The sequence below is a fragment of the Octopus sinensis genome, linkage group LG26 (genome assembly GCF_006345805.1).
Source record: "Octopus sinensis linkage group LG26, ASM634580v1, whole genome shotgun sequence".
NCBI classification, from domain to species: domain Eukaryota; kingdom Metazoa; phylum Mollusca; class Cephalopoda; order Octopoda; family Octopodidae; genus Octopus; species Octopus sinensis.
Genome location: NC_043022.1, coordinates 13,022,423 through 13,050,380, shown reverse-complemented (window position 1 = coordinate 13,050,380; position 27,958 = coordinate 13,022,423). Strand labels below are relative to the sequence as shown.

The following is a 27,958-nucleotide window of genomic DNA, read 5'->3' as shown; positions in this document are numbered from 1 at the left end:
TATATATATATATATATATATGTATCTGTAAAAGTGAACCAAAGGCACTGGGTCAGGTCAAAATCAAAATGCAGACACAAATTCATTCTATAACCAGCAAGGCTTATAGAATCTTGAAGGTGCATTGCCACTGGACTGGCTCCTGTGCAGGTGGCACATAAAAAGCGCCATTTGAGCGTGGCTGCTGCCAGTACCGCGCGACTGTCCCTCGTGCCGGTGGCACGTAAAAGCATCCACTACACTCTCGGAGTGGTTGGCGTTAGGAAGGGCATCCAGCTGTAGAAACCCTGCCAGATCAGATTGGAGCCTGGTGCAGCCATCTGGTTCGCCAGACCTCAGTCAAATCGTCCAACCCATGCTAGCATGGAAAGTGGACGTTAAACGATGATGATGATGATACACAAATTAATTCTATAACGAGCAAGGCTCATAGAATCTTGAAGGTGCATATGCTGTTGATTTTTTTAATGTTTCTAAATGTTGAAAATGGTTTTGTCTAACGATGTGATGTCTCCATTAACCAATTAAAAATTAATTGGAAACAGCTGTAGGGAATTGACGACTTATCCATCGATTGTTATTCACACGCACACACACACACACACACACGCTTGCATTTGTCCTTTTGCTGCCGCTTGACAACCAGTGTTGGTTTGTTTGTATCCCGACAGTTTAAAGGTTCGGCAGAAGAGACTGATAAAATGAACGTCGGACATTAAAAAGCAAAAATAAGTAGTGGGGTACATTAGTCGATTCATTCATCGAAGCCCCTTCAAGAATAGTGCCCCAGCATGATCACGGCCTGATAACTGAGGCAAACAAAAGTACAAATACGAATAAGAGACAAAAAGCGAATGGACAAACCAACCAAATAGAATTGTAATAGATTATAGAAAATAGGCGTAGGAGTGGCTGTGTGGTAAGTAGCTTGCCTACCAACCACATGGTTCCGGGTTCAGTCCCACTGCGTGGCACCTTGGGCAAGTGTCTTCTGCTATAGCCCCGGGCCGACCAATGCCTTGTGAGTGGATTTGGTAGACGGAAACTAAAAGAAGCCTGTCGTATATATATATATATATATATATATATATATGTATGTGCATGTATATGTTTCTGTGTCTGTGTTTGTCCGCTTAGCATTGCTTGACAACCGATGCTGGTGTGATTACGTCCCCGTCACTTAGCTGTTCAGCAAAAGAGACCGATAGAATAAGTACTGGGCTTACAAAGAATAAGTCCTGGGGTCGATTTGCTCGACTAAAAGCGGTGCTCCAGCATGGCCGCAGTCAAATGACTGAAACAAGTAAAAGAGTAAAGATTGGCTAGGTGGACGGGGAGGAGGTGGTAGTGGTGGTGACCATGGCCATAATAAACTAAATCTGAAGCTATTATGAAAAAGACTGGACTGAGAGTTTATAAATGTTCTGCTGTCATCTCAAGTGGGTGTCTAAAAGTGGGAGCATAAGATAAGAATATTACACTTGAGTCATTTCAAGTGCCTCATGATACAGGGATGTCTTTTGTTATAACCTGAATTATCATATTCCCAAATTGTAATTTATTGTATGTATGTATTTTGTTTCTTTATTCCTAACTAGCAGTATCGCCCGGCGTTGCTTGAGTTTGTTTCGACCCTTTAGAATTGGAATTTTTGAAAAGTAAAAACTTTGCATTATGTAGCTTGTTATTCTCTTTAAGTGAATATTTTTCTGGTTGAAATACACTGAAAAATGGCGACACAGCAGTAAAAAAAAATCGTAAAAAATAGGGATTTTCATAGAAAAAAAGCACCTTTTTGATGTAAATAATTTTTGGTTTTAACATGGTCCGATTTGAATTTTATCTTCCAAGGAATGAAGAGCAAGCTTTCTTCGATCATACTCTCAATTTTGGTCAACTTGTGCCGCAAGGTATCGGAGGAGATAGTGTTAGTTGAAGGCTACCAAACCTGCCATACACAGACAACTTCAGCTTTATATATATAGAGAGATTTAATGGGTTTTGTTCTGATATTTTGTTTAGATCAGAGGTTCTCAACCTTATTTTGCTTGTGGAACCCCTGAAGCAATCTTTTCATCTGTGGACCCCATATATATATATGCACGTGTAAATTTTTGAAATAAAATATTTGTTTTAGTATAGTAACGGTCCATTAAAGCAAACCCTGAAACAATTTCGTTGTATTCATAACATAAATTCCAAATAGAAATCTTGAAAAGATCAATAAATACAGGTACCTCTTTCTAGTAAATAAAATTTATAGGCGCAGGAGTGGCTGTGTGGTAAGTAGCTTGCTAACCAACCACATGGTTCTGGGTTCAGTCCCACTGCATGGCATCTTGGGCAAGTATCTTCTACTATAGCCCCGGGCTGACCAATGCCTTGTAAGTGGATTTGGTAGGCGGAAACTGAAAGAAGCCTGTCGTATATATGTATATATATATGTATGTATGTGTGTGTGTTTGTGTGTCTATGTTTGTCCCCCCCAACATCGCTTGACAACCGATGCTGGTGTGTTTACGTCCTCGTAACTTAGCGATTGGCAAAAGACACTGATAGAATAAGTACTGGTCTTACATAAGAATAAGTCCTGGTGTCGATTTGCTCGACTAAAAGGTGGTGCTCCAGCATGGCCACAGTCAAACGACTGAAACAAGTAAAAGAGTAAAGAGTATATGGACTCACAAATTACAATTTTTTTATTTGTGGACCCCGGTTGTGAGCCCCTGGCTTAGATCATCATCACCATTGTTTAATGTCTCCTGAGGCCAATTTAAAAAAAAAGAATTTTTTTGAAATTTTGTTTTTTAATGGTTGCCGGATGCTCTTGTTGTTGTTGCCAGTTCTTGCTTATTGTTTCCAATTGGGAAAATATTTCCCTATGACCGGACTTGTTTTTCAAGTGAGACTGGAAATAAAGAATACCACTTGTCCGATGGATTCACGCATTTACAGCTTATCAAGTGATGCCAAGCCAAGGAGACACACACACAATACATTTGTCATTGTTCTTGTCTACTTTTCCATTCCCCGCATGGGTCAGATGGAATTTGTTGAGATGGATTTTCTACAGATGGATGCCCTCCCTGTTGCTTACCCTCATCTGCTTCCCTACCCCTGTGTTACGCAGTTCCATGAATTTCGCATCATCAGTTTGGAACCCCTATCTTGCTCAGAACATTGACCTCCTGGAATCTGTCCAGAGACGTGCAACCAAACGCATACCCTCCATCAGACACCTACCATACTCTGAGCGCTTTGTTTCCCTGGGCATGGATTCACTGAAGCTCCGGCGTCTGGCGATGGACTTGGTAAACACCCACAAAGTTATTAACCACCTCACCAACAACAACAACACTGAACACCTTTTTGATCTCCATGTGTCTAACACACGTGGACATGCCTACAAAGTCAGAAAACAACACAGCTCCCATGACTTTCGGAAGCATTTTTTCACGCTCAGAGTTGCTGAAGCATGGAATAAACTGCCTGCGTCAGTTGTTGACTGCCATGACACTGCATCCTTTAAGGCCCTCATGCTTTCCGAAATCCGCCAAAACTACACCTGATTATATATACACTTTAGATGAGTTGTAGTGCACCTGAGCACTGTACACAATTATTATTATTATTATTATTTTAATACACAATAGAGTTATAGATAGGGTCCGTTAACAGTTTCAAACGAGAATGTCTGATGAGGATCCATGGCAAGGAATGGTGGAAGATACGGGTTACCTTTTTGAATAGGGAGTGAATGAGAGACAGAAGGGTAAGATGCACTGGAATGGATATAGACTGGTTGGTATAGGCGGCGAGCTGGCAGAACCGTTAGCACGCCGGGCGAAATGTGTAACCATATTTCATCTGCCGTTACGTTCCGAGTTCAAATTCCGCCGAGGTCGACTTTGCCTTTCATCCTTTCGGGGTCGATAAATTAAGTACCAGTTACGCACTGGGGTCGATGTAAACCGTTGACTTAATCTGTTTGTCTGGCCTTGTTTGCCCCCTCTGTGTTTAGCTCCTTGTGGGTAGTAAAGAAATAGGTATAGTGAGGACAAGTCTGTCAACAGAGGTTAGGGGATGTATACAGATGGATAGAGGAACAGGGAAGAGGAGATGTCAGATACTTTCATCCTCTAGCTGACCACCACTGCTGACCTGGCCAGAGTGGGAGGGATGGGGCTAGGATGGTAATAAAGTGGTTGTGAAAGATAATGAAGATCTTGAATTAGAGTGAGTGTGATACTACAAGAGGTGAGGGGAGATTTAGGGCTTACCTCGTTATAATGGGGCTAGAAATAGATGCCCTTAATATTAATTGAAATTTAAAAATTTGTAGTGTTAATGAAGGTGTAAACTCATTGGGAATAAAAGAATAATAAAAAAAATTAAGATGACAAATAAAAATAAGACATTTATTTATTTATTAAGTTTAGGTGAAATTATTAGGCCCATGGATGAAGGAAATAATGTGATAATGGACAATGGGAAATAGATATCATATAAGTCAATTAGTGATATATAATATGTGTGTGTGTGTGTCTTCCGCACCACTGTTTAATAACTGGTGTTGGTGTGTTTATGTCCCCATAACTTAGTAGTTTGACAAAAGAGACCAATAGAATAAGTATCATGCTTAAAAAACAGAAATAAGTCCTGAGGTTGATTTGTTTCTACTGAAATTCCTTAAGGCATGGCAGCAAAAAGTGTGTCCGCACATAGAAGGCTTCAACATAGTTTCCGTGCACCAAATTTACAAGTTAGGCTATAGGAGAAGGTCCTTGTTCAAAGTACAGCGCAGTGGGATTGAACCTGAAACCATGTGGGTGAAAAGCTAGCTTGTTAACCACATGGCTGTAGACTGTGCCTCTAGTTTGTTGTTGTTTTTGAAAGTGAGAGAGCAACAATGTTTTTGAGTTGCGTAGAAGAATGCAGAGTTGTGTGAAACAGCAACAACAACAACAAAAGTGACAACTGATACTGCATGGATTTCACGGCCTGAACTTTAACCTCATGTTTGAGATAAACAAAACAGCAACTGCGTTTGTCCTCAAAGAAGAGTTTTTGGTTCAGTTGAGGACGGTTGTTGTTGTTGTTGTTGGTGCTACGCAAGCTGTCGCTATCAGCAGATTAGAATTCCATCTACACACCAGAACTACCCAAACAGACAACATTAATCTTGTCTCTTTATCTTTAACAGAGTCCTTATTAGATATATGTGCGTGTGTGTGTCTATGTCTGTATAAATGTATGTACATACATACACATATGTATATACATACATATATATATACACACACACACACACATGTGCATATACATATGGGTGTGTGTGTATATATATGCATGCACACATACACACACAATCATGCATATACACACATATTCTTTATTTGCTGTGCATCCACATCTGTTTAAAATCCCACATCAAAAGGTTTAAAAACTGTTATTTTAGATACTTTAAATATATCTTATATATTCTTATACATACTGTATTTTGCATGTGTGTGTGTGTATATATATATATATATGGCCGGTGGCACGTAAAAAGCACCATCCGATCGTGGCCGTTTGCCAGCCTCATCTGGCACCTGTGCCGGTGGCATGTAAAAAGCACCCACTACACTCTCGGAGTGGTTGGCGTTAGGAAGGGCATCCAGCTGTAGAAACATTGCCAGATCAGACTGGGCCTGGTGCAGCCTTCTGGCTTCCCAGACCCCAGTTGAACTGTCCAACCCATGCTAGCATGGAAAGCAGACGCTAAACGATGATGATGATATATATATGTGATGGGCTTCCACACATTTTCCATCTACTAAATCCACTTACAAGTAATTGGTTGATCTGGTGCTATAATAGAAGGTACTTGCCCAAGGTGTCCACACAACGGGAACTGAAACTAAAACCTCATGGTTGTGAAGTGAATTTCTTAACCACACAGCTACGCTCAATCCTCCGTATGTGTGTATTTTCCCACAACGTTGAAAAGGAATGACATTCATTTACAACAATCACGCGATATCAAAATCAGGAAACACACTCACACATATGTACACACACACACACCACACACACACAATGTGCAATGAAACTGAAAGAAGCTTTTGTGTGTGTTTCTTGTCTTAACATTGCATAATTGTTAGAAATGAGTGTTACTCATTTCCAAAATTCTGTGGAAACCAGTCTGGTTCTGGGGAAATATTTACCTTGGTTGGTGACAGAAGGGCTACAGAAAAGCTGCCTCAGCAAATTTTACTTGACTCATGCAAGTGGACATTGAAATGGAAAGAATAATATATATATATACACACTCACACACATACACATAGTTACACATACACAGTTACACATACACACACACTCACACATATATTCTCTCTTTACTCTCTCTTTTACTTGTTTACTTGTTTCAGTCATTTGACTGCGGCCATGCTGGAGCACCGCCTTTAGTCGAGCAAATCAACCCCGGACTTATTCTTTGTGAGCCCAGTACTTATTCTATCGGTCTTTTTTTGCCGAACCCGCTACGTGACAGGGACATAAACACACCAGCATCGGTTTTCAAGCAATGCTATGGGGACAAACACAACACACAACACAAAAATAACACACACAACACACACATATTTACATATATACGACAGGCTCATCAGTTTTCTGTCTACCAAATCCACTCACAAGGCTTTGGTCGACCCGAGGCTATAGTAGAGACACTTGTCCAAGGTGCCATGTGGGATTGAACCTGGAACCATGTGGTTGGTAGCAATATATATATACAGTGGGCTTCTTTCAGTTTCCCGTCTACCAAATCCACTCACAAGGCTTTGGTCAGCCCGAGGCTATAGTAGAAGACACTTGCCCAAGGTGCCATGCAGTGGGATTGAACCTGGAACCATGTGGTTGGTAAGCAAGCTATATATATACAGTGGGCTTCTTTCAGTTTCTGTCTACCAAATCCACTCACAAGGCTTTGGTCAGCCCGAGGCTATAGTAGAAGACACTTGCCCAAGGTGCCATGCAGTGGGATTGAACCTGGAACCATGTGGTTGGTAAGCAAGCTACTTACCACACAGCCTAGGCATATGTATACACACACAGATTTAAAGGGAGGGTAAATCACAGTAAATCTGCAAATTTCCACTTCCCTGTTTTGTTTTATATATATATATATATATATATGTGTGTGTGTGCGTGTGCACACACACAGCAAAGTTTATAAATTAACTCATATTTGAAGAGTGACTAGGTGGGGGTTAGTGATGATGGCAGAAGTTACTTGTGTGTGTGTGTGTGTGGTTGTGTGTTCTGCAGACATGTAGCCCCCTTCGTCTCTGTCTTCCCCCTCTCACTGTCTGTCTGTCTGGGTGGACCCACCAATCCTGCTGTTTACAACTTTGCATAGAAGGGAGAAAGTGTTTTTTTTTCTTCTTCTTCTTATCTCTGTGATAAAGGACACAAGGAGCTGGTCTGTGTAACCATCTACCTACCTACCCACCCACCCCATTCACCCTGGTACCAGAGGTGAGGGGATGGTTGCCTGTGGGGGGGCGGGGCATCGGCAGATAGTATGGTGATGGCGGTGGTGGTGGTGGGCAGTAAATGGCTTAGATGGTAGCCTTACAAGCAGCAGCTGTGGTGGTGACGGGGGGGGGGGGTAAGTAGGCTGTACCCCCTCCCCCCTCACTCCTCTGCTACCACATTCCATTCTACTGAGACTGGGTCTTGGACCACCTCTCTCACCTCCTTTCATCTCTCTCAAGCCATAGCTTAATCCCCTCCACCCCCAGGCACCTCTACACTCTTACTTCATCTGGCTTTTATAACACCCCTCCCCACCTTCCCCAGCCTCCTCCTTTTAAATCCACCCCCTCCCCAATCCTCTGCTATGTTTCCTCCATCTTCATCTTACCCCCCCCACTCCAGCTGCCACATTTAGATTTTATAAAACCTTGAAGCATTCACCATCAACTCCCATCTTTCTCACAATTTCACCCAACCAGTGACTATCTCTTGTCTTTTCGTTTTTCTTTTTGTTTCAAGACAGTAGAAAGAGATTTGGCTGCTCTTTCTAGCGGCTTCAACGACCACACCTTTGATACTCTCTTTTACTCTTTTCAGTCATTTGACTGCGGCCATGCTGGAGCACCGCCTTTAGTCGAGCAAATCGACCCCGGGACTTATTCTTTGTAAGCCCAGGACGTAAGCACACCAGCATCGGTTGTCAAGCAATGCTAGGGGGACAAACACAGACACACAAACATACACACACACACACATATATATATATACATATATACGACAGACTTCTTTCAGTTTCCGTCTCTCAAATCCACTCACAAGGCATTGGTCGGCCCAGGGCTATAGCAGAAGACACTTACCCAAGGTGCCACGCAGTGGGACTGAACCCGGAACCATGTGGTTGGTTAGCAAGCTACTTACCACACAGCCACTCCTGCGCCTATACATCCATGTCTTTCTTCTCTCTTTTACTTATTTCAGTCATTAGACTACGGCCATGCTGGGGCACCACCTTGAATTTTCAGTTGAATCTGTCAACCCCGGTACTTAGCTTTTTAAGGCTTGCTGCTTCCGGTCTCTTTTGTAGAAACACTAAGTTAGGGTTAAACACAGGCGCCAGTTGTCAAGCAGCGCACAGGATGGGGAATGGGTGGGCACACACACACACAGAGTAATGTCTTGATATACAAGTTAATTTGTTCCCACCCCACCCCTGAAGACCACTTGTAAAGCAGAGCAATAATTTCCCATAATGGCAGTGCCCCAGCATGGCCACAGCTCGTGAGCTGAAACTAAATAAAAAAACAAAATAGTAGCAATGTTATAAACCATAATTCGCCCCCCTCCCCGGCCAGAAAAATATTTTACCTGTAGAATTTATAATACTCGTAAATAAATGGTAATAAAACTACAGTAGAATGTAAAGAATATTTTATGTAAAGTAAAAAGAATGTCAAGATCATTTATAATGAAAAAATATTATTATTATTATTATTATTATTATTATTATTATAATGCTGGCGTTAGGAAGGGCATCCAGCTGTAGAAATATTGCCAGAAAAGACCGGAGCCTGGTGCAGCCTTCTGGCTTCCCAGATCCCCGATCGAACTGTCCAACCCATGCTAACATGGAGAACGGACGTTAAACGATGATGATGATGATTTCTGAATCACTTTCCCTCGCACTAGACTTGTGCAAATCATCACTTGTAGACACGATCATCGATTCACAAGCACTCATGGACGGACTCATAGATGTCTTTTTTAAAAACAGGTCTAGAGTTGTCTGCTTAGAAGAAGCTTCTTTTTTGCTCTCTGTAGATTTCTCGGTAACACACAGAAGCATTTGTTATGGGAGAAGAAACTTGTGAACTTCGTTCAATATTTGGATCTTGAGCTTGAAAAATAAAACTCGTAAACCCAGGATCTTGTAACGTGGGTCTTCATAAAGTCAGGTGTTACTGTATGAGTATATATATATATATATATATATATATATACTCTTTACTCTCTTTTACTTGTTTCAGTCATTTGACTGCGGCCATGCTGGAGCACCGCCTTTAGTCAAGCAAATCGACCCCAGGACTTTATTTGGTTGTTATATTGACCCTTTAAGCTTTCAAATTATTCTCTCAAATGGCAATACTTCATCATCATCATCGTTTAACCTCTACTTTCCATGCTGGCATGGGTTGGACGGTGCAACTGGGGTTTGGGAAGCCTGAAGGCTGCACCAGGCTCCAGTCTGATCTGGCAGTGTTTCTACAGCTGGATGCTCTTCCTAACGCCAACCACTCCGTGAGTGTAGTGGGTGCTTTTTAAGTGCCACCGACACAGGTGCCAGACGAGGCTGGTGAACGGCCACGCTCGGATGGTGCTTTTTATGTGCCACCAGCACGGAGGCGAGGCAAGGCTGGCAAACGGCCACGATCGGATGGTGTTTGTTACGAATTAACCATACATTATCTCAAGATGTTGATGGTGTGTTTGTATATTTTTGAAATTGCATTGTAGAGTAGGTGTAAGAGGCCAGATGTGGCCAGTTTGAACACAAAGCAGGAAGAACACTTTGGTTGGATATGGCTGGTTTAAATGCTAAAGGGGTTAAGATCAGGTGTCTATATTGAGATCTTCTGATTGGTAGATGTTGTGGTCCTTATTTTAAGGATAATAGGGAGAGATTTAATAGTCCCTTGCCCTTAGTGTAAGCAGTACAGAACAAAAGAATTACAACTTTTGTAAACAGCTGTCAAAGCCTTGTTTGGTGGTTGTTGTTGTGACAGGTGACAATGTTTTTTTGTTATATATATATAAATACACACACACACTCTATCACCCTACTTCAGTCAGAGTGGGTGTACTACCTGTTTTGAAGGATTAGTCATATATATATATAGGTGTAGGAGTGGCTGTGTGGTAAGTAGCTTGCTTACCAACCACATGGTTCCGGGTTCAGTCCCACTGTGGAGCACTTTAGGCAAGTGTCTTCTGCTATGGCCTTGGGCTGACCAAAGCCTTGTGAGTGGATTTGGTAGACGGAAACTGAAAGAAGCCCGTCGTATATATATATATGCATATATGTTTGTATGTCTGTGTTTGTCCCCCAAACGTCGCTTGTCAACCGATGCTGATGTGTTTGCGTCCCCTTAACTTGGCGGTTCGGCAAAAGAGACCGATAGAATAAATACTGGGCTTACAAAGAATAAGTCCTGGGGTCGATTTGTTCGACTAAAGGTGGTGCTCCAGCATGGCCGCAATCAAAATAACTGAAACAAATAAAAGAATAAAAGAATATATATATATATATATATATACACATAATTCCAAGAAAGTTAGAGGTTGTGAATCCAACCCACTAAGGGATAATATCCATCCAGTATACTGCTGGTAGAATACCCAATTATTAATACACAAGTGTTTTTTTTATTGCCTTGCAATTACATTACTGAGTGTACTAAATGGGTGAAGGTAAAGAGATATTTTACCATTAATTTATAGAGCAATAAGAAAATGGAGGGGATCAACAGGTGGTTCATGAACTTTTAGACATTATATTATGTCAGTATGTTTATTTTTGACATAATATAATGTCTAAAAGTTGATGAACCACCTATTGATCCCCTCCACTTTCTTATTGCTCTCTCTCTCTCTCTCCTCTCTCTCTCTCTATATATATATATATTATATATATATATATATATATATATAATATATATATATATATATTATTACATTATATAAAAGGGCTTAGTAAAATAAATTACTTTGCCGCATACTGAACTCATTAGAAATAGCAGCTAAAAAACTTTTTTAAAGCTATTTCTAATACTTAAAGAAAATCTCTCTCATATATAGTGTTTGCTTAATTCAACTCACAAAAGTTTGGGGGTAAGGACATCGAAAAATCAAATGCTAAGGTTATTCGAGAACGTACGTTTCAAGATTCAATTGTTGAAATTATATATATATAATATATATATATATTGTACTTCCCACTTTGCTGGTGGTGATGTTAATGGGGAGGGTGTTACCTGGTAAAACCCTGTCCCCCTCCCCCCTCTCTCTGCCCCAACCTGATTTCTGATATTGCTGTGTCATCTACATTTGAGAGTCCACGGGCCATCCACCACCCATCCCTACATGCTCTTCCCCCACTTCCTTTCCACAATTACATCTGACACTGTCAGTCACTACCAAAGCCATTTCCACCACTAACATTCCCACCACCACCACCACCACCACCACCACAACACACACACACAGAGAGGCATAAGTGTATTTATAGCGTTCATAAGCAAGAGTGCATTTTGCTCCAAAAATGCCAATATGAAAATTTCTCTCATGGTAACTACTGGAGTACAGTTTGTTCTAAAAAAGCATTTATGTTTAAGTGGCGATACACACACACACACACACACACACATATACATATATAATAGGTGCAGGCATGGCTGTGGTAAGAAGCTTGCTTTCTGACCACATGGTTCCAGGTTCAGTCCCACTGCATAGCACCATGGACAAGTGTCTTCTACTATAGCCTTGGGCCAACCAAAGCCTTGTGATTTGGTAAACGAAAACTGAAAGAAGTTTGTCGTGTGTGTGTGTGTGTGTGTGTATATGTATATATATATATATATATATCAAAATGTGACCTCGTGTGTACCATTGGCGATTTTTTTTTTCCCTCTGTCTTCCCTTCTACTATGTTTCCGACGAAGAGCTCCGCTCGAAACGTTAAACCCTCCTTCTTCCCTGAGTGTCCAATAATACTATATTTGTTCCACGTCCTCGCGTTGTTGTGTTTTTTTGTGTTTTCTTGTTTGGATTAACTTTAACTATATATATATATATATATGTAATTTATGTATCTGTGTTTGTACCTCCATCACTGCTTGACAACCGGTATTGGTGTGTTTACTTCCCTGTAACTTAGTGGTTTGACAAAAGAAACTAATAGGATAAGTACTAGGCTTACAGAGAATAAGTCCTGGGGTTGATTTGTTTGACTAATACCTTTCAAGGCATTGCTGTAGCATGGCTGCAGTCAAATGACTGAAATGAGTAAAAGAATATATCCATGGTCCGATCAATAAATATCCAGATTGTTGCCATAGTAACAGAGTGAAGCCCCTTGGCACAGATTGACCTTGAGCTCTGCTGTGCACGTGCATTAAGTTTTAATGTTCTACCTCACTTCTGCTGTTTACAGCAGTGCTTGGAAGGAAGGTGTGTAGTGTGTGATCGTCGCATGGACCATAACAGAGAAAGTTGAGCAGAAAATCTGCATCAAATTTTGCCAAAAGCTTGGTCACACCTGCTCAGAGGCTTATGCAAAATCATAATTGTGAGGACGTTGGTGTTGCCTTGGTGGAGGTTTACGCATCTGCACATCTGCATCTATACTTAGTAGAGATAAAGGCATCTCAAATATTATTTTAGCAAGTTGAGAGTGATTTCTTTTGTGCCGTAGACCATTTACCATTTCTTTGGCGGCGCCCCCCCCCTTCCTTCCCTTGATGGCCTAAGCACGTGCTTATTTTGCTTAATGGTGAATCCAGCGCTGTAGATGCTAACTCCCCAATTTATTGTTGCAGGTATGCTGAAACGAAAGACCTTAGTATTGGATCTTGATGAAACTTTAATCCACTCCCACCATGATGGAGTTTTACGTCAAACAGTGAAACCAGGGACTCCACCAGACTTTGTATTAAAGGTAAGTGGCACTGAGTAAAGGGAATTGCTTGTCGTTTTTACCTGCACACCACACACCCACACACACACTTTTAATTGGCTCTTGAGTCACTGCTTATTAAAAATTATATATATATATATATATAGAAAAACGCCGCCGCCGTGGTGATCTCATTCTCGCTCACAACATCATAAGCGGAAAGTGTAACCTCTCGAAAGAGCTGTTCTTCACTCCTGCTCCAGAGCGTCGGTTGCGGGGTCATTCCGAAAAGCTCTATCTGCGACGGTTTCATCTCAATCGAAGGAGAGGGGATTTCTCCGTCCGGTTTGCGGATCCGTGGAACAAGCTGCCAGACGAGATGGTGAAGATGCCGACGACCGCTTTGTTCAAAGTCTCCCTTGACCTCAAGTGGCCTGAACTCTTTACATGAACACCACCTTGTACTTAACTCCATGTCCCCCTACATGGCCTTGCTATTTGCTTTTGAGCCAAAATTAACTAACTAACTAACATATATAGATATACACTTTATTTAAAGCAGCAGAAAATTCAACAAAACCTGTTACTCTGAGTTTCCCGTTGCCATTCATCGGACAGTTTTTGCTGGAAACTCAGAGTAACAGGTTTTGTTGAATTTTCTGCTGCTTTGAATAAAGCATATTACTCTACCACTGGTATTTGAGTACTCTTTTTTCCACCTTGTTTCACATTTATGTGTTTACTCCGGTATATATATATATCTAAAGTTAAATAATGAGGGTAGAAATTGATATCAATTTAAACCAGTGGCCTGGCATATTTAAAAAAATCTGAAGATTCAGAAAAATTATATGACATACAAATAAGAGGAATGACCACCAGGTGGATTCCTAATATGCTAGAGGAAGACCCCATATGGTCTGACCACTAAGAAAAATTGTTCTCAAGAAATCGCAGTCGTGGCAGATACTGGTGTCATGCAAATGGCACCCGTGCTAGTGGCACGTAAAAGCACCCACTACACTCTCGGAGTGGTTGGCATTAAGAAGGGCACCCAGCCGTAGAAAACCATGCCAAATCAGACGGGAACCTGGCGCAGCCTTCCAGCGTATCAGCCCAGTCAAATTGTGCAATCCATGCCCTCATGGACAACGGAAGTTAATGACGATGGTGATGATGATATATATATATATATATATATATATATGTCAGGCCACTTAGAATGAAGAATTAAAATTATGATGTTTTACTGTCAATAAATTAATATAGCGACAAAAGCCTTGTGAGTGGATTTGGTAGACGGAAACTGAAAGAAGCCCGTCGTATATATGTATATATGTATATACATGTGTATGTGTTTGTGCATCTGTGTTTGTCCCCCCCCCCCAATATCACTTGACAAACGATGCTGGTGTGTTTACGTCCCTGTAACTTAGTGGTTTGGCAAAAGAGACCGATAGAATAAGAACTAGGCTTACAAAGAATAAGTCTTGGGGTCGATTTGCTCGATTAAAGGCGGTGCTCCAGCATGGCTGCAGTCAAATGACTGAAACGAGTAAAAGAGTAAAGAGATACCATGTTGGATGACATGTGATTGAGTTTTTTCCCTAAAAAAAAAGAATGTCTCAAAACATCACACCAGATCCTATTTATGAAGTTGGGCCTCTCATAGACTTCTGCACACTAAAATCTTTGTTTCTTGAATATGCGCTGCTGGAATTGGGGTGCATCCAATATACTTACGTCATCAAATGTAGCATGTGTATATGTATGCTTGTGTTTGTGTATGTATAAATGTGTGTATAAGTGTGTGCTTGTGTTTATACATGTACGTATGTGTGTATATTTTTATAATGTTTTTCTTGTTTCGCTCATTAGGCTGTGGCCATGCTGGGGCACCCACTGCCTTGTAGTGTACGTATATATTTATATGTACGTGTGTGTGTATGTAATCTATGGAAGTAAGTGTTTTTCTAGCGACAACAGAATCTACTGAACTAGTGATTCTGTCGTTACGCACAACACATGTACGTCTTTAGTCGGTTCAGCTACTACAACAACAACAACAACAACCATTGCTGTTAACTATAGCCGAGTCCCCCCCCCCCGGATGCCACCCTACACCCCTGTAATAAATACCACAGATCTGCTTACCACCGATTGTAGTTTGGTAAACAACACCCTTCACATACCAACCGACCGATCGGCTGATTCTGATGGAGCCACTGAGCCAACCGAAAGTAATTCCTCATCAGTCAAGGTTATTTACTGAGAAACAATCATCTTCTTACCGTTCTTCTCAAATAACTGGATTCCTTTTATTCCATTCTCTTTCTCTCTCTCTCTCTCTTCCTTCCACCTTTGACTTTCCCTCGCCCTCTCTTTCACCCCCCCCTCCGCCGCCATCCCATTGTATCCTTGTAGTTGCTAATTATCTGGCAAGATGCCCGTTCGGTTCTTATGTAACCCGACATGTCATAAATGTGCGAATACCATTGTTGCATCAGTTAACAACATTACTGATGAAGGAAGAGATGTGTGTGTGTGTGTGTTTGTTCGGTTACATCACAGCAGAATCAGGCAGAGGTGGTGGCTGTGGGGGGTTTGCAGTGTGCAGCATGGTATGGTGACAGGGTGGATGGTGAGAGAGAGAGAAATAACTATCATATTCGATGCATAAAAGATGCATGTTTTTTTTTCAAAAAAAAAAGAAAAAAATGTCCCTAAAAACCACCTCCGGTCCCATAAGCTTTAATGCATGAAAAACTTTTTTTCCCCCAAAATATGAGGAGCTGAAATTGGGGTGCATTTCATATGCGTCTTTTATGCCATCAAATCTGTTGTGTGTGTGTATGTATGCGTGTATATATATATATATATATATATCAAGGGTAAGTTTACGAAAATAAACAAAAGACGAAGGCAGGTGGTGTACAAAACAAACAAATGTATTAGTATGGCACTCAGAAATAGAAAAAGTCTTTTACGTTTCAAGCCAACACTCTTTGACAGAAAGATACACAGAAAAAAACAAGGAGAGAAAAAAAATGCGTATAGTAGCTAATGATTTATCATGGTGTCCTATATATATATTCAGTAATTATTAGCGAAGGAAGCAGTCTAAAATATCAAAAAGCAATCTTTATATCCAATTAAAGCTGGATGTCTTTGTTAGAACACCGAATACTGCATTCCCAGCCTCGAGAGATCCTCTCGTGTTGGCTTTTAATGCATAAAAGCACAAACAGAGATAGTGTGGTTTTATACACTGACACCTGTATGAGAGGATCACCCAAGGCTAATTATGTAGTATTCAGTGTTCTAATAAAACATCCATGCTAAGTTGGATATAAAGATCACACAGAGTTTTATACCATATTTTATGGTATATCATGCATTTTGTTTCTGAAAAAAGAAATGTCTCAGGATATCACCCTAGCCTTCCCATACACTTGAATGCACTCAAATATTTTTTCACCTGAACGAACATTAAACGATGATGGTGGTAATGTATACTGTAATGACCGATGTATAAGACATACTATTTTATACTATTTATACTAAACAAAAATACCTGGGGGTGTAACTTACAGGGTAAAGCTAAATGTATGAAAGGAAAAAAAATTTGTATCAGGACGTAAAAAACAACATTTCAAGCGTGGCCGTTGCCAGTACCACCTGACTGGCCTTCATGCTGGTGGCATGTAAAAGCACTCACTACACTCACAGAATGGTTGGCGTTAGGAAGGGCATCCAGCTGTAGAAACTCTGCCAGATCAAGATTGGAGTTTGGTGCAGCCATCTGCCCCGCCAGTCCTCAATCAAACTGTCCAACCCATGCCAGCAGGGAAAGCAGACGTTAAACAACAACAACAACAAAATATGCTCTACTGAAATTGGGGTCTGTCTAAGTAGCCTGAGTATTTTTTACGCCTCCAAATACGGTATTTGGGCATTGCTTGTTTTTAGCCATATTCAGTCCAGACCCTGGAAATCTTGTGTAATCAGGGATGTTCTAGTCACAATCGTCCCCTCTTTTATTTCAGATATAGTGTACCTAGGACTACATTATTTAATGTAACCTCCCTACCTTTTTTTTTAAAGATTGTTGACTGGAGGTGTAGGCTGCTGTTAGATAAGTTCCTCATACATTACATCTATTATGTCTGCTCTGCTCCCATGTTTTTGTACTACATTACATCCACCTTCTGTCCCCTTATCTTTCTCAGCCATCACATCTAACGCCTGCCATGCCTTTGTCATACTCTGTATCCAACTTCCCCTGATCACCTCTCTGTTATACATTACACCCCTTCCCCATTTCTTTGCATTACATCACATCCTGCCCCCACTTTGTCATGCATCACATCCTACCCCCACTTTGTCATGCATCACATCCTACCCCCACTTTGTCATGCATCACATCCTACTCCCACTTTGTTATACATCACATCCTGCCCCCACTTTGTCATGCATCACATCCTGCCCCCACTTTGTCATGCATCACATCCTACCCCCACTTTGTTATACATCACATCCTGCCCCCACTTTGTCATGCATCACATCCTACCCCCACTTTGTTATACATCACATCCTGCCTCCACTTTGTTATACATCACATCCTGCCCCCACTTTGTCATGCATCACATCCTACCCCCACTTTGTCATGCATCACATCCTACCTCCACTTTGTTATACATCACATCCTGCCCCTACTTTGTCATACATCACATCCTACCTCCACTTTGTTATACATCACATCCTGCCCCCACTTTGTCATGCATCACATCCTGCCCCCACTTTGTCATGCATCACATCCTACCTCCACTTTGTTATACATCACATCCTGCCCCCACTTTGTCATGCATCACATCCTACCCCCACTTTGCATTACATCACATCCACCAACCTCCACCTCTGTCGTACATTACAGCCATAAATGTGTTTCACTGGTAACTTTGTGTTTGTGATGATGGCATAACTGACCAAAGCTTTCGAAGTCACTTTCAACAATAGTTTTTTTCCAACATGAATCAGATTGGATTTAAAAAGGTCTCTCTGAAATACAATATGATGATACATGATATGTTTGTTCCTTCTTGAGCCATGCCTGACTCATAAGGGCCGGTTTCCCGGTTTCCTTGGCGTATAGGTTCCCCACCTGGATGGGACACCGGTCCGTCGCAGGTGAGTTGCAAGATGCAGGAGGAAAGATTGAGAGAAAGTTGTGGCGAAAGAGTCAGTAGAAGTTTGCCATTACCTTCTGCTGGAGCCGCGTGGAGCTTAGGTGTTTCGCTCATAAACACACACATCGCCCGGTCTGAGATTCGAACCTGCGATCCCTCGACCGTGAATCCACTGCTCTAACCACTAGGCCATGTGCCTCCTGATATTACATCATTGACATGCACCTAGTAAACAGGCAACACCACATGGCTGACTGGTGAATCGATTAAAGACCAGGGCACACTTTTTATGAAGACATCGTGATGGAGACGATACAAAATAAACTTGGAGGAATGTAGAAATTTCAGGCTAAAACCCACTAATTTCCACATGAAATAACTTGTTTAAGAATAAACCTGTTCTCTAAAAATGTAAAGAGAAATCCTTGAGCTGAGAGATTTAGAAATGCAATCATCATCATCAACGTTTAACGTCCGCTTTCCATGCTAGCATGGGTTGGACAGTTCAACTGGGGTCTGGGAAGCCCGAAGGCTGCACCAGGCCAGTCAGATCTGGTAGTGTTTCTACAGCTGGATGCCCTTCCTAACGCCAACCACTCCAAGAGTGTAGTGGGTGATTTTATGTGCCACCGACACAGGTGCCAGACGAGGCTGGCGAACGGCCACGCTCGGATGGTGTTTTTTACGTGCCACCGGCACGGAGGCCAGTCAATGCGGTACTAAACAAGCATTAACTGTTATGTGTATATGGGTTGTGGCTGGGTGTTTGTATGTGTTTATACGAGCATTGTATGGTGTATGTTCAAACACGAGTGAGATGCAGTCTCTGTGTTGGCTTGTTGCCACAGAACTTGACATATGTAGCCTTGTACAAGAACAATGGTCCTCTAGAATTGTCTCATCACCTGTACAAGTGTAATGAGGTGTGTGGACTGCACTGATGCTGTGCTGTTGGGATGATCATGTCGTTTGTTCTTCTCATCCAGAAAAGAATGGATGACATCTAATGTGGCTGAGAATTTGAAGTTGGTTTCAATAGATATGCATCACAATACCTATATATTTATATTTATATTGTTTTCTACTTCCAGGTTATCATAGATCGACATCCTGTTCGTTTCTTTGTGTATAAGCGACCTCATGTTGACTACTTCTTAGAAATAGTAAGTATCCACATCTCTCCTATTACTACTGCCTTTGTGATTAGAACTCTGGAACCCTTGGTAATCAAAATCTCTCATAATGGTACAAGTTACAGATGGTTATTAACTTTTATTCATTAGTCTCTTTCATCTTCTCTGAGTATTTAATTGAAACTGTCTCTATACAATGTACTCTGGGTGGCCAAGTACCCTGTGCCTCAAACTTGTGTGCTCAGTCTGCACTACTGTTATATAATGTACCTAGGGTGGCCAGCACCCTGTTCTTTCTGTACCATCTTTGTTGGGTATTCATTCTAAAATGGCTCTATACAATGTACCTGAGGGTGGGGGTAGTGGCCTGTGCATCTACCTTGAAGGCTTAGTTTAAGCAGTCTTTATATAAGATACCCAGAGCAGCCAGTAGTACCCTGTTCTTTCTGTGTATCATAACATTTATCCAGGTTAATCAGGATTCTATTGCATCTGTACAAAAGCTATCTACAGTCCGGTGGATTGTACTTTCACATGGCACCTATTAACAGCCAGGTACACTGTGCATCCACCTGTTTTTAGCCTGGTGGATTGTAGCTTCACATGACACCTGTTGTATAATGTACCTAGGGTGGCCAGCACCCTGTTCTTTCTGTACCATCTTTGTTGGATATTCATTCTAAACTGGCTCTATACAATGTACCTGAGGGGTGGGGTGGTAGCCCAGTGGAGTGTATCTCTAGATGGTTCCTCTTTACAGCTAAGTGGAGTGTAACTCTATTCATGGTACCTGTTTACAGCCAAGTGGCCTGTGTGTTATTTTTCTCCTTTGCTTGTTTGTTTGTTTGTTTTTTGCTGGGCATCCTTATAACTTTTGCCCCACTCTGTGTCCAGGTTAGTCATTGGTACGACTTAGTTGTCTTCACTGCTAGTATGGAGATCTACGGTGCCGCAGTAGCAGACAAATTAGACAACAATCGAGGAATTCTAAAGAAAAGGTATTACAGACAGGTAAGTGGTCACTTAATTACATGTTTTTCCTGTTTCTCTTTGTCACATTTGCTGTTGTTGTTGTTACATTCCAAGTTCAAATCCTGCCCAGGCCAACTTGGTCTTTCATTTCTTTAGGGGTAGAGTAGATGTGTGTGTGTGAGAGGCTGTTTAATTTGATACCAATAATATACTGGGCTCACATTTTCTCCCAAATCATTATTTAGGCATTGATAAACTAGGTATCTGTTAATCTCACTATAATCCTTGAGCTGGTAGAATCGGTAGCACGTCGGGCGAAATGCGTAGCCATATTTCGTCTGCCGTTACGTTCTGAGTTCAAATTCCGCCGAGGTCGACTTTGCCTTTCATCCTTTCGGGGTCGATAAATTAAGTACCAGTTACGCACTGGTGGCGATGTAATTGATTTAATCCCTTTGTCTGTCCTTGTTTGTCCCCTCTGTGTTTAGCCCCTTGTGGGTAGTAAAGAAATGTATAATCCTTCTGCAATGTATATTGATTTTGCAGCAGTTTTAAACGCTGCTGCTGCTGCTGCTGCTACTACTACTACTACTACTACTACTACTACTACTACTACTATTACCACTACTACTACTACTACTACTACTACTACTAGTAGTAGTAGTAGTAGTAGTAGTGTGCCAGGGTCCTGTGTTTGCTTTGGCATGGTTTCTGTAGCTGGATGCTCTTCCCAATGCCTCTTTACCGAGTGTATTGGATGCGTTTTTTGTTGGTACCAGCATTAGGGAGGTCTGTTGAAAGACAAGACCCCCCCCCCTCAACTAAGTAAGAGAATGTAATATTGAAGGATGTCAAAGTAGATGTTAATAATAATAATAATAATAATAGCGTTCAACATCAGTGGAAATTGTAGCTGTGATACCAGTGCCGGTGGCACGTAAGAGAACCATCCGAACGTGGCCATTGCCAGTGCCACCCCGACTGGCCTCCATGCCGGTGGCACGTAAGAGAACCATCCGAACGTGGCCATTGCCAGTGCCACCCCGACTGGCCTCCATGCCGGTGGCACGTAAGAGAACCATCCGAACGTGGCCATTGCCAGTGCCACCCCGACTGGCCTCCATGCCGGTGGCACGTAAGAGAACCATCCGAACGTGGCCATTGCCAGTGCCACCCCGACTGGCCTCCATGCCGGTGGCACGTAAGAACCATCCGAACGTGGCCATTGCAGTGCCACCCCGACTGGCCTCCATGCCGTGGCACGTAAGAGAACCATCCGAACGTGGCCATTGCCAGTGCCACCCCGACTGGCCTCCATGCCGGTGGCACGTAAGAGAACCATCCGAACGTGGCCATTGCCAGTGCCACCCCGACTGGCCTCCATGCCGGTGGCACGTAAGAGAACCATCCGAACGTGGCCATTGCCAGTGCCACCCCGACTGGCCTCCATGCCGGTGGCACGTAAGAGAACCATCCGAACGTGGCCATTGCCAGTGCCACCCCGACTGGCCCCCGTGCCGGTGGCACGTAAAAAGCACCATCCGTTTGTGGCCATTTGCCAGCCTTGTCTGGCACCAGTGCAGGTGGCACGTAAAAAGCACCCACTACACTCACGGAGTGGTTGGCGTTAGGAAGGGCATCCAGCTGTAGAAACACTGCCAGATCAGACTGGAGCCTGGTGCAGCCTTCTGGCTTCCCAGACCCCAGTTGAACCGTCCAACCCATGCTAGCATGGAGAACGGACGTTAAACGATGATGATGATGAATCATGGTGAAGGTGGTGAGCTGGTGGAATTGTTAGCACACTGGACAAAATGCTTGGTGGCATTTCATCCATCTTTTTATGTTCTGAGTTCAAATTCTGCCCTGGTTGACTTTACCTTTCATCCTTTCGGGGTCGATAAAATTATTTACCAGTTAAGCACTGAAGTTGATGCAATTGACTTTCTCCCCCCCCCCCAAATTGCTGGCCCTGTACCAGAATTTGAAACCAATAATAATAATAATAATAATAATTGTGTACAGTGCTCAGGTGCACCACAACTCATCTAAAGTGTATATATAATCAGGTGTAGTTTCGGCGGATTTCGGAAAGCATGAGGGCCTTAAAGGATGCAGTGTCATGGCAGTCAACAACTGACGCAGGCAGTTTATTCCACGCTTCAGCAACCCTGAGCGTGAAAAAATGTTTCCGAAAGTCATGGGAGCTGTGTTGTTTTCTGACTTTGTAGGCATGTCCACGTGTGTTAGACACATGGAGATCAAAAATGATGATGATGAAGAATATGGTGACAGTGATGAGAATGGCTATGATGATGATGATGATGATTGTATGCTTATTATATTCCAGCATTGCAGTTTTGATTTTGGCAGTTACACCAAAGACTTAGCAGCTATCAGTAGTGACCTGTCCAGTATATTTATCTTGGATAACTCTCCAGTAGCATATAAATCTTACCCAGGTAAGGCACCACATTATTTCACCATTATTATGCCACATATATGCGTGTGTGCATGTGTTTTTGTTTGTCTTGACCAGGGCTTAGCAAAGTGGAGGTCTAGTGTGGTTTATCCAGCGGGTGGGGGTTGATAAACACCTGAAATGATTTTGAGACATAAAGGTGCTGAATTATTAGCAAACTAGTTTTTTTCCAACATGAATCAGATTGGATTTAAAAAGGTCTCTCTGAAATACAATATGATGATACATGATATGTTTGTTCCTTCTTGAGCCATGCCTGACTCATAAGGGCCGGTTTCCCGGTTTCCTTGGCGTATAGGTTCCCCACCTGGATGGGACGCCGGTCTGTCGCAGGTGAGTTGCAAGATGCAGGAGGAAAGAGTGAGAGAAAGTTGTGGCGAAAGAGTCAGTAGAAGTTTGCCATTACCTTCTGCTGGAGCCGCGTGGAGCTTAGGTGTTTCGCTCATAAACACACACATCGCCCGGTCTGAGATTCGAACCTGCGATCCCTCGACCGTGAATCCACTGCTCTAACCACTAGGCCATGTGCCTCCTGATATTACATCATTGACATGCACCTAGTAAACAGGCAACACCACATGGCTGACTGGTGAATCGATTAAAGACCAGGGCACACTTTTTATGAAGACATCGTGATGGAGACGATACAAAATAAACTTGGAGGAATGTAGAAATTTCAGGCTAAAACCCACTAATTTCCACATGAAATAACTGGAATTCACAAAACCCATATTTCACATCAAATATATTTATTATATCAATACAATGTGACTAAATTTTTATCGTTCTTTATTAATTTCATTAAGTATTTTCAGTGAATTTCTTTAAATATTTCTTACTAAAAAGGCATGGCTGTGAAGTAAGAAGCTAGCTTTCCAACCACATGGTTCTGGGTTCAGTTTCACTGTGTGGAACTTTAGGCAAATGTCTTCTACTATAGCCTTGGGCTGACTAAAGCCTTGTGAGTAGATTTGGTAGATGGAAACTGAAAGAAGCCCATTGTGCATATATATGTGTGTGTGTGTGTGTGTGAGCCTTTGTGTCTATGGTTGTCCTCCACCACTGCTTGACAACTGGTGTTGGTGTGATTACATCCTGTAACTTAGTGGTCTGGCAAAAGAGAACCGATAAAATAAGTACCAGGTTTAATATGAACAAGTACTGGGGTCGATGAGTTAATCTGTGAAAGGGTCAATGATACAAAGAGTTTGCCAGCTCCTGGTCCAGGCTGCATGGAAAGCAGGCATAATGATTGTAGGATGATGTTGTGTTCTGGGATGTTGCGCACATCTTTGATGTTTGGGGGTGATTTTCCATGGCATGTAGGGCGTGGAATGTATAATATGCTAACAATGTAACAGTGTGTGTGTGATTGTGTGGTGTTAGGAAGGGCATCTAGCTGTAGAGACCCTGCAAAATCAGACAGTGGGGCTTGGTGCAATCCTCTGGCTTGCCACCTCCTGTCAAACCATCCAATCCACGTCAGCATGGAAGATGGACATTAAACGATGATGATGATGATATCACTTCAGTGTTTCTTTCCTTTGTGTTATCATCACTATTTGATATCTGGTTTTCCATGCTGGTATGTGTTGGCCACTTTTTACAGGATCCAACCAGTTGCAGGGTCATGTTGAGCTCCATCGTCAATTTTGGCATGATTTCTACAACTGGATGCCCTCCCCAACACCAACCATTTTACAGTGTGCAACTAGGGGCTCTTTTTTTTTTATCATACCACTGGAACTCATAAAGTCACCAATTAACCGAGAAGAAACGAGAAAAGCCCCTTCTACTGAGTGGGTGAGGCTCTATTCTTGAGGGGGGGGGGAGGTGGTTTTATGCCAGAACTGGAAATGTTTTTTAAATATTCTTCTTTTTTTCTCCTTCTGTTTTCAGATAATGCAATCCCCATTGACTCGTGGTTTTGCGACGCCCGTGACACAGCTCTCCTGTGTCTCTTACCCATGTTGGACGCCCTCCGCTTTACCAACGATGTGCGTTCGGTCCTCAGTCGTAACCTCCATCTTCAACGCCCATAACATCCAACGGGCAATTTGTTAGTTGATACAACACCATCACCTGTTCACTTTGCTTCCTACGGGTTTGCCCGAGGCTGACCCCTCATTCTCCGGCACCACTCACAGTCTTTGTCAATGTTGTTTGTCGCTAACAGCGGCCACAGTAGGGTTTTTTACTGTTATTGCTGCTGTTGTTGTTGTTGTTGTTGTTGTTATTAGGTGGTGGACAAACGGCTGCAGACTATTATTCACTACAATCAACCACATTTCATCAATCATGGTGTTTGCCCTACGCTCAGACGTTCAGAACAGCTCGGACATAACCGACTGTCGGAACGTCTTGCGAATGTCCACCTAAAAGACAATAATAATAATAATAATAATAATAATGATGATGATGATGGTAATAATCTCAAGACAAACTGTCTCCCTTGTTGAGAAAGACTACCAAAATATTTTTCAAGACAAAAAAGAAAACAAAAACATCCAAACAAAAGGGAGAGAAAAAAAACAACAAAACACAACAAAAATAACAAACAAACACAAACACAATTATTTAAGAAGATGAATATCTAAAAATGACAATGAAAAAAAGAAACACCTGTAAAAGAAGACAGGTAAAAAATAACAATTTCATGAGATAAACAGAGAATGAAATCCACTCCAAAGAAGACCCTTTTTTTTTTACTATCAATTTGCTGTTTATCTCTGCAGATTGCAACCCAGCCCCTTTTTCCTTTCGTTGTCACTAGAGAGTTCCACTTGCCCTCCTCCCAAATCCCCCCCTCCTGCAGACTTTTCACCCCCCCGCCCCCGAACTCTTCAAGTCATATTGACATCTGTACATAGTTCCATGGCAAATAATAATAATAATAATGTTGTTTCACTGAACTGAAGTGAAATGGTTTTTCTACAACATCCGGCTGTTCCTTGTGGTCGTGTGCCGTGAAAAAGAAATCAGAGACAATGTAAAACGACCACCACCCCTCTTTAATAAAAAAAAAAAGAAAATCACAATCATTGCAGTGGGGGTGGGTTTTACCTTTTTAGCCAATCTTCATCTCCCCTCCCTCCCCACCCCAACTACCACAATAGATGTATTCTGAATTTTTTTTTTTTTTGTTTTTCTTTCACTTTAAAAGAAAAAAAGAAAGAAAAGGAGAAATAGAAAATTAATTTCTTTTTTGTTGTTTTTTTGTTTTTATTGTGATGTTTTTGGAATCTTTATCTGTTTTTATTTGAAGGAAATATTTGGAGATGAGAAAACATCATCTTGCCCTGAACTCGGGGGTTTATTTTTCTACAGAGGGACAAATAGAAAGATGGAGTCAAGTACACAGAAAAAGATAGAGAGAAAGAGTGAGAAGAAGACATTTCTTCTGTTTCTCTCTTTGTTTTGAAATTTCACGTTTAGCCTTTTTCGCCATTTTATCTGTAATGATTCCATTCTTTCCTTGAGTTCTTGCTCCAAACCCATCCTCACTAAATAATTACAGAATATTATGTTTTGTTCTTCAGATGCTAGCTTCTGTTCATCGCCATCATCATTTAACATCTGTTGTCCATGCTGGCATGGATTGGACGGTTTGACAGGACTCCAGTCTGATTTGGCATGGTTTTCTATGGCTGGATGCCCTTCCTAATGCCAACCACTCTCAGAGTGTAATGGGTGCCAATTTGCATGACACTGGTATCTGCCATGACTGCGATTTTGCTCAGTTTGATGGGTCTTCTTCTCAAATACAACATAATGCCAAAGGTCTCGGTCATTGCCTCTGTGAAGCTCAACACTCGAAAAGAACTTAGCCATTTTGCCTCTGTAAGGTCCAACACTCAAAAGGATCTCAGCCACTTTGTCTCTGTAAGGCCCAACACTCGAATCACTGCAGATGAGATATATACAGCTTGGGTTGGGTCTCAAGTTGGAAAAGAATCACTGATGCTCTCTTCATAGCGACTTCCCTTGCTATTGTTTCACTAACCTCTTCACCCAGTGTTGATTGATCAAGAGAAGGCTTTTGACAGAATATGCTCTTTAGTCTAACAAAAAAACCCCAAAAACGAGATATTCCCTGTGAGAGAAGAAGGGCAGATGACATGATGCAGGTGCTTGAATCATGGTGAGATGTAGACACTTGGTGCAAAGGTTGGGAAAAGTAACAAGGTAGACTTGTCAACCTGAGGCTATAGTAAAAGATACTTGCCTAAGGTGCGATGCGGAAGGAGTGAACCCAGAAACATATGGTCAGGAAGCAAGCTTCTTATCACACAGCCATGCCCGAGCTTGCATACATATGTACATGCATACGTCATCTATAATATAAATATTATACGTTCATTGAATGTATAATATCATGGTAGAGGAATGCTGAGATAGAGAAGAGCCGAGAGAAAAGCTGGTTATCACAGGGATCAAATGTATTGCGGAAAAGCAGCAGAAGGAGATTCATGTGGAAGGATCCAATTGAAGGGGAATAGTAAAGAAGTGGTGAAGGCTTATCTCAGGATCTTGGTCCTCACGGGAGATGAGAATGGAATACAACAGAGGCATGACTCACCAAACTTATGCAAGCGTGGGAAAATAGACGTAAAAATGTGGATTATGTATATATATATATATATAGTGGAAGAGGAACAACTATATATTATGTATGTACGTGCATGTCCTTGGTGATGTGTGAGGGCATGAAATGACATTGCTATCAAGTAGACTCGTGTCCGAGGACGGAAGTATTCCAGCTATCTTGTCGAAGGAACTATGAAAGTCTTAAGAAGGCTTAATCGGTTGCATTTGCAGCTATTTATAGCGAAAGAGATCCTAAAGAAACACGGAAAGTGCTGTGAAATGTGAGGATCCGAAATAAAAACAAGGGACGTAACTGGTACGACGAAGGGAGATAACTGGCATTACCTCATTATTTATGAAAGTTCTTAAGCGGGAATTGCGTTAAACTTAAGTCTTTTTTTTTTTT

The 27,958-nt window shown here is 41.8% G+C and overlaps 1 protein-coding gene across 1 annotated transcript in view; it reads left to right on the top strand.

Annotated features, from left to right (window-relative positions):
- The window catches only part of LOC115224872 (CTD nuclear envelope phosphatase 1), a 67,178-nt gene extending 41,160 nt beyond the window's left edge, over nt 1-26,018 (top strand). Inside the window, exons 3-7 of the mRNA XM_029795826.2 lie at nt 13,116-13,234; nt 19,470-19,541; nt 20,406-20,522; nt 22,834-22,945; nt 24,865-26,018. Coding sequence (XP_029651686.1) covers nt 13,116-13,234; nt 19,470-19,541; nt 20,406-20,522; nt 22,834-22,945; nt 24,865-25,007 — 563 coding nt within the window. The 3' untranslated portion in view covers nt 25,008-26,018. The remainder of the gene's footprint in view (nt 1-13,115; nt 13,235-19,469; nt 19,542-20,405; nt 20,523-22,833; nt 22,946-24,864) is intronic.
- Nucleotides 26,019-27,958: the final 1,940 nt, after the last annotated feature.